Below are 13717 nucleotides of genomic sequence, written 5' to 3'. Positions count from 1 at the left end.
AGACGAGATGCTGTTACCTGGACCACTGTAAATGGGGTAAACTTGCTAAATGAGAAGTTAAGATGGAGAAGCTGGGTTAGGGCAAGTCACATGGAAAGATAAAGCCTGAGTCTGGAGCGAGGTTACCCAGGATGTGATCCCTCCTTCATAGCACCTTTGAGGTCAAATAACCATTAGCAGCATGTGACCCAAAGCTCATCAAAAAGAAAGGCTCGGGCTTATTTGTTGGTCCCAGAGGCTGCATCCCAAAGCGTAGTCCAAGGCAGTGTTAGAAGAGAGTTCCAACAGCGAGAGCAATTCCGTCAGGGCCTCGTAACGCAGGGACTGTTACTTACAAGTCTGTGACTTGACTTTCCTAACAGGAAACGGAGGCGAGAGATCTGCTCCTTCGTGTTCATACCGGAAGGGTAAATACTAAGGAGGAAAAGCTAGAGACAACACTCACAGTTCCCAGTTGTTAGATACCAGAGTAACAAGTGTCAGGGGCCGTTTTCCAAGTAGGGATAGTTTTAAGAGAAAAAAAGTTATGTTTAATGATCATGGGGTCCTTCCCAGTCCGGAGCTCAAACATCACAAATGTAGGGAATACACAATCTTCACAGTGCCGTGGTAAACCAGGGTTCTCTCCAGACGCATGCTGGCAAATAAACCACCCTGCCAACCCTACTCTGGGTCCTTAGCTGCTGAAGCAGACTGTTTTCTTTAGAAGGAAAAAAACTCCTAGCTAAAAGAGCTAGTTTTACGTGCTGGTTCTCCTTCAAGCAGGAACCATCCTGCCACGGGAGGGGTATCCTGTAGTGATCACTATAAATGGACACAGCGATCACAGCACCGGCTGCCATACCGCAGCTTGCTCTCACCTACTGACAGGAGACGCCACATGACGGCAGGGGTGGCGAAGCAAGCAAAGACGTCGTCAGTGCAGGCAAAGTGAGTGAGGTGGGGGAGGATCACCGACTGCCCACGGCACTGGCCCCACATGTACACCTGGCCGCTCTGGGTCTTGGCAGCTGACGTGTGAGCGGAGTGGCAGGCTGCGATCTCCACAACCCTGCAAACAGAAGAAATCTTGTAAGGTACTGTAAGACACAGAAACAAGTGACTTTCCAAAACGCCTCACCAAAATAACAGCCAACCGAACTATGCATCCACTCTCCAGTGCTTCTTTCTTTGTCCTGCACAAATATGATACTGTCTGAATGGATCGGTATTTTAACACTGCAGGGTCACTTCCAGACTGCTTGTAAATTTTACTGTAATCAGATATCGCTCTAATTATGTCACTTTCGTCACATCCCTCTTTTTCTTACATAACCACAGGAAATGGAACGAATCAAAGCTTTGTTCTTCCCCTTGAAAACCAATACACATCAGACATTCTCAGGAAGAACTGTTTATGGAGCTTTTGAAAATTCCAGTCAGGGAAGAGGTAGAAACGTGATACTACGCTAAGATTTTGGCAGGGCACTTTTTAGAACTTCTTTCAAACAGATGTTGAAAAAATTCATTTTTAGATTCAGATCCTATGTACTTTTCAATAAATCCTTTATTAAGAAACCCTTCTACCCTGCCTTTAATCTGTAGTTTCATATGCAGACAGAGATCTGACCTGTATTTCTGACTTCTTATTTTGCTGTTAGTTCCCTATCTTCAACACCAAGGTTCAGCATCAAACATGGACAGTGTGTTTGAGGAGGTGAATACACACACTTAAGTCCACATTCTTGAAGAGCTATGGTGGGTTTTAAAATAAAATGTATACATTATTTTGGCCCACTTCACATACTTCCCTAAAATATTCAGGCTGCTGATGCACCCTCACCTACTCCATTCTCCTATTGCTCACGCAATCCCTACTCTTGCCATCTGAAACGTGACAAGAACAGAGAAGAATCGCCCTTCCACCAAAAGGACCGCAAGGGCCTTGCCAGTGTCTCTGTCCATGTGATCAGCAGGTTCCAGCGTTGGTTCGAAATGCACGCTACGCTTTCCTCTTTATCCTCCATCCTAAAAATGCATCAAAGGTTTTCATGCTTTTGTGCCAGAATCAGATCAACTGGGACAAATACGTCTTTCCAAGCAGTCTAAGAATATATTCATCAAAATATTTATTCCTTCACGGATCAATATCCATGAAGAGTCGGCCTTTTAGACAAAAAGCTTTTTCAGCACAAAAGCCACATTTTAAGTGCAAAAGTAGGTCAAGATAAAACACAGAAAGAATCTGCAATCACTTTCGGTAAGTGCACATATCGATAATTCTGGCAGGTAGGAGACTAATGGGTTGTTTTACACCATCATCAGCTTAGGAACTTCTAGGCAACACTGAGATCTTCCAGCACTTTTGCTTGAGACATCATAAAGTAGTTATTTTAAGGACAGCTTATTGTCCATCGTAGCTACCCGCTTAAACGCCTTCCTTCCCCAAACTTCCTTTCCTTAGAAGAGATTCTTATTTTTAGAGTAATTGGAGGATTTTTCTCTAATTTTTTAGAGAACTCTACTGTACTTAAGCAGCACAGTATAAGCACATGTACAGTACAGGTACAGGATAACATGTTAAGCTCTTACTGGACATAAAAGTTCAGGAAGCCGACCTTCATAACTGTTCCTCCAACCTAACACAAAGTCTAAAAGTTCCTTCCAAGCTGCACGTGCAGTATTCTCCAAGACAGCACCGACGCCACCTCCTAAGGAACTGTCACCAGCGTTACATAAAGTGGCAGAAGAGTTACATAAAAGAAGGGACCAGGAAAAGCAGCAGCAGTACGCTTCATAGCGAATGACAGCTCACCCACTTCCAGCACTGTTTCCAAGGGAGCCAAGTCAAGCAAGATGAGTAAGTTCAAGTGACTTCTGGCTCCCTTAGATTCCAAGCAGATGCTCTATGATCTTTTCTCCCTCCTTCAGTCTTTGAACAAACCCCAGTGTTATTAGAATCCCATGCTTGAGTTCACATACAATTCTAAATGCAACAGTTCCTCTCAGTTCACTCAAGAAATAAATCATTAAGAAAACAAAGCTGATCTGTTTGCAACCAGACTCATTTCTCTTCCAGGGCTTTTTTTTTTTTTTAAGAATATTTCATTTTGCTTCACTAGTGTCAGTTCCTTCGCAGACAAGCCAGCCACGCCTCAGTGGTTTCTATCATGACGATTCCTTTCTTCTTCCCCCTCCCTCCATTTTTTAAGCTCTTGAATAATCTCAGTACTGCGCAGCTTTTAATTTAACATTGAGCATGACAAACGGGAAAAAATAGGACTGACTTCCCAGAAGGAGTTCAGAAATGGAGGAGAAAAACCAACCCAAGTGTCTCCTAGTTAAGAGGAGATTACACGTTAAGAGCTTTACAGGTTAAGGGATTTATAGACTAAGAGGTTTCCAAACTGAGGTACGTTAATCTACAGGTATACACATGGGTCCAGAGACCGGGGCGGTGTGTGGGTGAAGAGCAGAAGAGCCCTCCCAGCCACAAGGATGGCAAGGGTGCTGAAAGAAGGTGGACAATGGTTAGAGCTATTCTTTTATGAGCCTAGGAAGCTAAGACACCACAACTACTGACTGGTACCACTGACAGCGGTATTATCTGCCCTTAGCTCTAGCCACCTTGCAAACTGAGTTCTGTTTTCATGGATTTCATAGCTCCACATTTTTAATAAAAGGAACCATATTTAGAATAGCTAATACTTATTATTTTTCAGTATCAGGTAAGTACAAAGTACATTTGCTTCCAATACTCCAGATAGCAAAAAGCACTCAGTCTATAGGAAACATTCAGTATCATCCTTTCCTACACTTTTAACATTAGCCCCAGGAAAACAACCCACCAGGCCCTAAACACGCGTGCTTCCAGAGGCTGCGTAACACGTGCTCAGACTTATCAACCCACAAACAGCTTCAGCAAGATTACCTTTCTTTTTCCATCATGATCTGCACGGGGCTTAGCTGGTTACTTTTATTGCCAGTTCCCAGCTGCCCGTAAGTGTTAGCTCCCCAGGCATAGAGCAAACCCTCGTCTGTTAGTGCTAGCGTGTGCGCGTAGCCACAGGCAATCTGTAAGTAAACGTATAAGCGTTACTACTTGACAAAACAGAGGCGAGAAACAAAATCGTCCCACACGTCACCTCAGTCTAGCTGATGACAAATACCTCAGGCGTTCTTCACTTAGCCCTACAATGTGTTATGTCTCAGTACACTAAAATACGTTAACTGTAGGTACTGAAAAGTCTCAGCTTCATTCATTACTCCTCAATAATTTACTGTGCCCTTGCAAAGTCTCCCTAGCCCTTACTTGCTTTCAGCTGCAGACTCTTCACACGAAGAACAGCCAGCTTCTTCATCACGGCTTGCAACTCTGAAATACTTTCAGAATTTGACATTTTAAATACTACACAAACTGAGAGCTGCAGTTTAACTGCCAACAACCCTTCAACCCAAGTTATCACGTGTAACTCCACAAAACCTTGCTAAAAACCTGGGAAATCCCACTTTTCAGTTTTATTCTTTAGCTGGGGAAAAGAAAAACAAACGAACAAATAAAACCCAACCACCAAACAATCAAACCCAACCCCATGAGTCGTTTTCCCTCTCTCCTCACTTTTCAAGGGCTAATTAGAATATGGATGTTGAACCTAATTTGAATGTCTAAGTCGCCTTCATTTCTTGCCTCATGCACTTCATTCATTCAGCTCTGTAACAAAGATGCAATTTGAAGGGGGCCTACAGGACAAGGGGTAATGGGTTTAAATTGAAAGCGGGCAGGTTTAGATTAGCTATCAGGAAAAAGTTCTTCATGGAGAGGGTGGTGAGGCACCGGAACAGGTTGCCCAGAGAAGCTGTGGATGCCTCATCCCTGGGAGTGTTCAAGGCCAGGCTGGATGAGGCTTTGAGCAACCTGGTCTAGTGGAAGGTGTCCCTGCCCATGGCAGGGGGGTTGGAACTGGATGGTCTTTAAGGTCCCTTCCAACCCAAACCATTCTGTGATTCTATAACCATACCATAATTTTTTTAGGCTTTAAGCCTAATACAATTTATAGGAATTTTTTTAAAAAAATCAGTATTTGAACTGTGACATCTAGAAGCAGGTATAAGATTCCAAAATGCTAGGTGCATTTTCCTTTCCACGTCAGACATACCTGGAGTACGCACACACCATGTAACGCTGCCACCCTGCATGGTGTTAGCTGATTGCCGTTGTTTCCAAGACCCAGCTGACCGTTACCGTTGTAACCCCAGCCATAAACCTGATTGCAAAAGGAAAGCAACATCAAGCCACTTCTCTGTAGGAGCATAGAACATTTAAGACTTCGTGTCACGCACAAGTCAGAAAAGGACATCTTATTAAAAAACTGTACACTATTTCCAATGCAATTTAGATACTGGCTGAAAGATACTAAATATACTGCAATGTCTGACTGCATTCAACTTTTCGATCCTGCATTTACCTTTTAAATACATTGAAATCTCTCCCATAGCATCCATCAATATTTTAGTTGACTTTTACACCTTCTTTTCTCCTTATTACTTTTTGTTTTTAAAGAAAACAAGGAATTACTTATTCTGATAAGCTGACTAGCTATTGGATCAGTTTAATCTGAAGTCCCCAGTTTAGCTCTAATTTTCCCTTTAGTTTTGTTATGGTGGACACATCAGGACAAGAGTATGTACCATGACAGCTCATCTCAACCTCAGGGACTTCTACAGTCCCTCCAGTCACAAATTAACACTATGCTCCGAGTATGGTGACATGTAGTAAAACTGAGGTTACAATTCATACCTAGAAGCAAGGTAACAGCATAAACTTGTGTGAAATGGAACAGTTGCAATGTGCAAAAGCTTGGTTTGGTTTTTGACTGCTGGCAATTAAGCAACGTGTTTAAGAGCCAGGATCAGCCTGCGTATTTTTGCAGAAATATTAACTATTTAATTGTGTACGTTTTCAAAAAATCTAAATAAAGTGTGGTAGTGTATTTCCCACACCCCCAGCTCCTGGGTTGCTCTACAGCCTAAGAAATCCCTGTCAAGCCTTGGCCAGGGTGCAGCAAGTTCTGGTGGTTAAGTGTCCCTCGACCATACCAGTCTTGTGCGGCTACGGTGGGGAACAGCATTAACCGTCCCAGGAATTCGGTTGCCTGACCATTTTGTGTACCAGGAATTCAACCATCTGGCCACAGTGGTGAATAAGAATGGAATAACTAATCATTCCCTGACAGCCCTGAAACACACTGAAACTCAGGCAAGTAGGTACCGGCAATTACTGACACTCCAACCTGAGTTGTGGCCCAAAATGGAAACTTACTGGTGCCTAAAGTCAATCAACTCACAACCCCATAAACAGCAGGCCCAAGTGAGGCCCCCTGAGCTCTCCTGAGCCCAGGAGGCTGCACCCAGCACCTCCCTCTGAGTGCAACGCCGCTCACAGCTTGCAAACGCTCAAGTTGGTGAAGCCGTGGAGGACGACTGATGTCACTTGGGCTGAAACCTCGCTCTTTGAGGTACAACTCTACACCCATTGAGTGATGCAAAGATGTCCGATGGGAATATTTTCACTGAACTCGGGGAAATTTTAACAGGTAGCTTTGCATATGTATGTATCCATCCCTACATCCAAATCTATGACCTAGCAGCGTGTGTGCATGCAATTCGACTTCGGCAGCTTTGTTAACCCTTTAATTAAGCTGCTATGTTGATTCATTGATAATTAATTTACCTAATCGAATCTTCCGATTTATAGTTAGTGTTAATAACCTTAAATTACTGCTATTCTACCTCAGATTGCCAAAAAAAATTATACAAAGCACAAAATCACCACACTGTCATCCCTACACCTACCCCCTTAGACATGAACTGTGAGTCAAGTCAGGACAAGGAGTGGATTCAGCTGCACCCAGACTCCTCTCCGAGGAGATCAGAAAGCAAGGGGGTCCATGCTGAATCTTGCAACCCAAAGGGACGGTCTCCCTTACCTTCTTTCCCTCATACTTATTATATAAACGCCACCAACCTGATTCTGACCATGTGTAAAACCTTTTCCCTGACCCCTGTGTAAAACACTCTCACCCGGTGCTAAACTGAGTTCACCTCTGTCTGCTTTTTCAGTGCTAAGTAAGTACTAGAGTGGAGCTCGCCATCGAATTCCGTTAGTCGCCTTTTCACAGCTTCACATTAAAATCGCTTTCCTTTCTAATATCCGCGACGGTGATCTTCTAAGTGGCCTAAACCACTCGTTTGCAACAATAAACCAGATGTTAAACCATCTATTGGAATATGGAAAACAGACATGCTTAATATCACTGTTCAAATTCCTGTAGTTGCAGGCTCGGTAAGAATTACGTTCCGATACGGTCTTTGCCGTAAGAAGGAACGTTGAGCATGAAGAGAGCATCTCCAGTTCATTGCAGCCTTCTCCTTAAACTCCTCTCACAGATTCTATCAACCCAACTCCAGCTTAGGCACCCCACGTCAGCATTTCCCCACGTTCAGACATTAACCTCCTACGCTCAGGTAACGGAGAGAACGTGAGAACGCAGCGACACTTACCTCACCGTTGTTTACTACGGCCATGGAGGAGGTCTGCCCGCAAGCAATGCCGACTACCATTTTACCCTGTAAACAGTTTGAAACTCTCCGAGGAGTTGGCTGGTTTGCTGTCGATCCAGATCCGACTTGACCACAGTTATTATAGCCCCAAGCGTACAGCTGGCCATAAAAACAAAAACACATGCAGTTCAAGCCTTAACAATAACGATAGCAATAAGAGATAATCTTACCGTAGGCAGCATCAGATTGGGTGATTTTTTCCTTTAAATTAATTTTCAGCAACTGAAAAGGACAAATAACAATAGCACTGATCTAGCAAATACGAACGTAGCACTTTTTTCAGCTTCCTGCTACAGAATTGAAGCATCTGACCACGACAGAAAACAAAAGGAACATATTTCCACATTTAATATCAGTCAGACTATAAACCAAAAAGCAGAGTGAGTCTTGACACTTCCATGATGTCAGAAAAAGGAATGCAAAACAGAATGCCATCTGTTTCCCACACAAGCTGAACTCCCCAATTCACAGCTATTTAGTTTTCTTCACAGAACTCTAAACCAGGTTATTGCTGGACACTCATCACACCTCTTTTATATCTTTGAAGAGCTGTGTGTAAAAGCAGATGGTTTTGTCAGCCCATGTTCCACAGGAGCAAATCTCTCTTACACAATGGCATTAACAAAAAAGCACCGTCTCTGACAGTTCATTTTCCAGTGTCAAACTAATAATAAAAACAAAGGTTTTGGTTCCTTTCATCTGAAAGTCCAGAAGACAGGGAACTAGTTTAAGTAAAAATATTTATAGCTTTATATTTTCCTTTTCCTTCAATTTTTATTATCTGCCCACAGCTTGGCATTAAACTACTTCTGATGGTTCATTCCCTGGTGCTTCACCCAGTTAAAAAGTTTGTCCTCTTGGAAAAACCCAGCCACAGCCATGCCAGCCAGGAAAGGCACACTGACAGATACCCTCATGTGCAAGCAGTCTGCGCATCCTTTGGTGCCAGAAGCCACTTGTTTACTGTGACACCCAATCTTTAAGTCAGTCATTAGAAACAAAAACCCGGCCACCACCAAAAAAACCCAAAAACCCTGTATAAAACACACCCTCCACCACCGAAGATAGGAACAAAAAACCTCCCACCAACACAACTCGTGTACCATATAGAAGATGAACAAAAAGAAAGTATTTGCTTTGCTTTTTGTTACTTCTATTTGCTGGATCTTTAATTCCTACGGAAGATTTGAACACACTCTATGAAAACATCCTGATTTCAGTAACACAGAAAATAATTGAGGTAGAGAATCTCAGAAGGTAGCTCAAAATGCCAAAGAGGTAATCAGGTTCCTGTCTGAGAGAAGCATGAATGTCTGCAGTCCTTTAAATCTATCATTAAAATACTTTTTTTCCTAATTTGCACTGCATTAAAATTGCACTGAACCAACTGTACAAAGCAGTGATGCCAAGTATTTCCATGAGTATTTCCAACTTCAATGCCTCTCTGAAACTCTGGATATATCGAGGTCAAAGGGGTTTTTGCAGCCAAATCTTTATGTAATTAAAATGCTACTTAACACATTTCACTGCATTCAGTATAATTAATTCTGATACAGATGAAAGCTCAGAGCACAAACAGACTAACCTACTGCAAGGCACGCTAGGGATGGATTTATAGGACGTTTACTAGCCCCAACAGCGAGCAAGCTGCAAAGGCCAACCCCATGGTAAATACGAAGAACTCCCCGCTTCCATCCAGATTTCAAGCACGCTACATTTATTACAAGAGACAGCACGGCCATCACTGGCAGGTCCACACAGCAGCTGGCACCACTAGCTTAACGAATACACAAACACCCGCTCCTTCCTGCACGCATGCCACCTTTTATAGCTTAACCAAGTCAAATGTGACAGCACGAAGATCTTTCCCAAGCGTAGGGTCTCCTTTCAGATACAGCACAGACCACTTAAAATAACCCAGCATCTCTTTCCTACCCTCAAAATACTGACTTGCTGCTTTCTATTATTGTCTCTGGTTTTAGTAGAATAGTAGAACAGAACGGTTTGGATTGGAAGGGACCTTAAAGACCATCCAGTTCCAATCCCCCTGCCATGGGCAGGGACACCTTCCACTAGACCAGGTTGCTCAAAGCCTCATCCAGCCTGGCCTTGAACAGTCCCAGGGATGGGGCATCCACAGCTTCTCTGGGCAACCTGTGCCAGTGCCTCACCACCCTCTCCGGGAAGAATTTTTTCCTGATATCGAATCTAAACCTCCCCACTTTCAATTTAAACCCGTTACCCCTTGTTCTGTCACTACAGGCCCTAAGTGGTCTCACTATGACTCCACCCACACACGCTCAGATTACCAGGATGAAAAGAATCGTAGTTTCCATTTTCACTGTTGGGAACACTTTAAAATTAGAACCCTTCTTTTGTTAAAGCAGAGCTGAACCCAGGCTTTCCTCCATGCAGTAACAAGCAACTCAAATCCAGGACACACACAGTGGGCAAATCCGCCTACCTGAAGAGTAACTGTGCATGTTTCCCATGACACGTAGCCTTAAGCCATGTAAACAAACCGCATAAAGCGGACCCGGATATAAACCACGTGCCTTTCCTCAGCTGCACACAAAGGCATTCAGTCAGAGGCGTGCAGAGCAGCATTCTTACACAGTACTTGTGTGGCCAAGGCCAAACCAGCCGGTGACAGTGGCAGCGCCTCTGGGATAACGCATTTAAGAGGGGGGAAATCCTGTTGCAAAAAAACTGCAGTGGAGAGGAGTGGGATGTGAGAGAGACACCCAGGCAGACACCCAGGTCAGCGGGGAGGAGGTGAGCTGGAGCAGAGGTTCCCCTGCAGCCCGTGGTGAGGGCAGGCTGTGCCCTGCAGTCATGGAGGGTCATGGGGGAGCAGAGACCCCCGTGCAGCCCGAGGAGAGTCCCACACCGGAGCAGGGGGATGTGCCCAAAGAGCCCGTGACTCTGTGGGAAGCCCAGGCTAGAGCAGGCTGCTCCTGAAGGTCTGCACTCCATGGGAAGGGACCCACACTGGAGCAGTTCCTGGAAAACTGCAGCCCATGGGAAGGACTCATGTGGGAGCAGTTCATGGAGGACTGTCTCCTGTGGGAGGGACCCCACGCTGGAGCAGGGGCAGAGTGTGAGGAGTCCTCCCCCTCATGGGGAAGGAGTGGCAGAGACCATGTGTGATGGACTGACCACAACTCCCGTCCCCCTGCACTGATTGGGGGCAGGAGGTAGAGAAATGGGGAGCGAAGCTGAGCCTCAGAAGAAGGTGTTTTTAAGATCTGGTGTTGTCTGTCATCATCCTACTTGGATTTGACTGGTAACAAGTTAAACTAATTTTTCTTCCTCAAGTCGACTCTGATTTGCCTGTGACCATGACTGGCGAGTGATCCCTCCCTGACCTTGTCTTGACCCTCAGGCCTTTCCTTATATTCTCTCCTCCCCATCCCAACAAGGGGAAGAGAAAAGAAGCAGCTGCGTGGTCTTTTATTGCTGGCTGGACATAAACACTAACCAGTGAATAAAACAACTCAATATACCCCTTAAAATAACAGAACTGCAAGCAAATAGTTACATTTTGCGCATTACAATCCATTCCTTCACCTGGAAGTGGCACAACATTCTGGTCTCATCCCCATGACACAACAAATGGAAGACAGAAAGGTTTTACTAGCCTTCTATTCCCTTGTTTTTTGGGGTTGGGTTTGGGAGTTGGATGGGGTTTGAACTGTTTTCAAGTCTGCTCTGAAGAAAAAGATACCCCACTTGGAGGCAGCAGGAGAAAAGGTCATGGTCTAACTGCAGTGTAGAGGGAATTTCAGACTGCAAGCTCACCTGCACTATTCACTTCAAAAAGGAGATTAAGAGATTTGAACAGGTTTCAACTTACATCCCCATCAAAGGACAGCGCCATGGAATGATGAGAGCCGCAAGCTACTTCCACCACTTTCTTTATTAGCAGATTTGTGCAAACTTGAACAGGAGTAATACCCTGATTGGTTGTGCCATTCCCAAGCTGGCTGTAACCATTATGTCCCCAAGCATACACTTCACCATCTGCAAGAAATTTAAGTTTGTGATAAAACTCACCAAAAATTCCAAGGAAGTTAGGATAGGTAAAATTCTAAGAAATTAGAAAATGCCAACATAAAAGTTAAAGGACATTAACTATTACAAGAATTGTCTTTATAGTAAAAAAATATGTACTTTTATACAATGATTTAATATACGTACATGACAGTATAAACTCTAGATTTATTGTGGAAATACATGGACGTGCACAGGTAAGACTGAGTACATCATAACTGATAGAGTAAAACTCCAGTTGCAACATAATGAAGGTGTAAGGGAAAACTACTGAAGACCACTAAGAACCCCTTACTGTACATTACCCAGTTAAATGAGCTAATACAATTACACGTTAATCCAGTCTCATTAAGTGCAAGTGGAACTTAAAACCTGTGACTTCTGTTTCTATATTAAACGTTAATTTTCTACCTTCCGTGCAAAGTACAATATGGGGTCCACTTCCATAACTGAGACTGGAAATCTTCTTTCCACATAAGGCCTCTAATTTCTTTGGTACTATTGTGCTCTGATTATCTCCAGTTCCCAAGCAATTACTGCAATTCAGTCCAAAAACAAACACCTGAAAAACAGAAGAATATTCCTTTCAAGTGATTTATACTCAGGAATGCACAGATGTGGTAATATCCACGTCTTCATGAAGCCAGGAGAGAGTTTTGCCATGGACTCTTCCCTCACAAGGTTAACCAGCTCAAGAGTCAGTGTGGGGACACTCTGGAACTTAACTGATGAGTCTGAATTCTTCAGACCTGTGCAGGCCTGGAAGCTAGGCACGAACTGTACAACAAAAAGTGTTTAATTGTGAAAGTGGAAGACACCACCTTCTTCCAGAAGCAGGTTGTGAAGAGCAGCAATGGCTGTACTGTAGGAGGCTGATCCTACAGGCAGCTTTGACAGGACTTACGGAAAAGAAATCCTACTACATCTGGCTTGTTTCCCTTCAGCAGCACAATGCTAAGCCGCACTGAGTTCCTGATTCATTCAAATCCACAGATAATTTTCCACTGCACTGTTACTTAGCAAGCCATAACCTCATTTTGTATCTTCCTACCTGGAGTGCTTGCACTTAATTTCAAGCTACCACAACTTCCTTTGAATTCTGACTGTCTTCAAAGGTGCATGCAATCCATCCTGGCCTTTGTCATTTGTTAGTTTACTAAATACTCCATCTATATTGCTCCCAAACAAGACTAAAAAAAACCAAAAATTACAAGTTATATCCGACGTGTTGAAATACACAAATTTCACACAATGCTTCTGAGAAGCTATTAATTTACAAGCATCCAGTGGGTTCTGAAAACACCTAATTGTAGAGTACATGTTCTACTGTGTTCCAGCCTTACCTCGTCATTGTGCGTAATGTATATAGCTTCGTTGGCTGACGTGCCAAACACGCATGCTTTCCGAATAGATGTTATTTCTTGAGGTGACAGCAAGGTAAATATTGGCCACTTGCTTACATCCACCATGCTGCTGCTGTGTGTCATGACGTTTCTACAGGTAAGATGACATTGCTGTAATACAAAACAGAAGCTTATTAAGAAGTGTATTTTGCACTTTCATCAACAGGCACAAAGATAATTTCCTTTAAATGAGAGAAAAGACGGGCTGTGTTTCTGAAAGCGTAACATTCAACTCCATATGAAATGTCATAGAATCATAGAACGGTTTGGGTTGGAAGGGACCTTAAAGACCATCTAGTTCCAAACTCCCTGCCATGGGCAGGGACACCTTCCACTAGACCAGGTTGCTCAAAGCCTCATCCAGCCTGGCCTTGAACACTCCCAGGGATGGGGCATCCACAGCTTCTCTGGGCAACCTGTTCCAGTGAACAAATAGCAAGTCACTGATAGTACATTGGAAGAACAGAGTTTTTCTTAACAGGATATTTAAGGAAACTGTATTCAGTACAACTGAGTATCTGCTGTTCTACAAGGAAACATTAAAAGCTTGCAATCTAGCAAATACCCACTGGTGACAGAGTGGATTTCTGAGGGAATTTCTGTGGGAATTCTCATTTATAAAATTTTCACCCTTGGATTTGGGGTGTTGGTTGGTTGGCTTC

The 13717-nt window shown here is 43.6% G+C and overlaps 1 protein-coding gene across 2 annotated transcripts in view; it reads right to left on the bottom strand.

Moving 5' to 3' along the window:
• The window catches only part of LOC104516088 (RCC1 and BTB domain-containing protein 1), a 20447-nt gene extending 7308 nt beyond the window's left edge, over positions 1–13139 (bottom strand). The window contains exons 1-7 of one of the 2 annotated variants that reach the window (XM_010160298.1): positions 12996–13139; positions 12064–12214; positions 11456–11622; positions 7540–7698; positions 5136–5243; positions 3911–4053; positions 861–1051 (exon numbers count right to left, since the gene is read on the bottom strand). In XM_010160298.1, the coding sequence (XP_010158600.1) occupies positions 861–1051; positions 3911–4053; positions 5136–5243; positions 7540–7698; positions 11456–11622; positions 12064–12214; positions 12996–13139 (1063 nt within the window). Of the gene's footprint in view, positions 1–860; positions 1080–3910; positions 4054–5135; positions 5244–7539; positions 7699–11455; positions 11623–12063; positions 12215–12995 lie in introns of both variants that reach the window. The other variant, XM_010160299.1, reaches the window with a different exon arrangement.
• Between the last annotated feature and the right edge of the window lie 578 nt (positions 13140–13717).

Source organism: Eurypyga helias, unplaced genomic scaffold (genome assembly GCF_000690775.1).
Source record: "Eurypyga helias isolate BGI_N326 unplaced genomic scaffold, ASM69077v1 scaffold14521, whole genome shotgun sequence".
Taxonomy (NCBI): domain Eukaryota; kingdom Metazoa; phylum Chordata; class Aves; order Eurypygiformes; family Eurypygidae; genus Eurypyga; species Eurypyga helias.
This window is presented reverse-complemented; position numbering and strand designations above follow the sequence as displayed.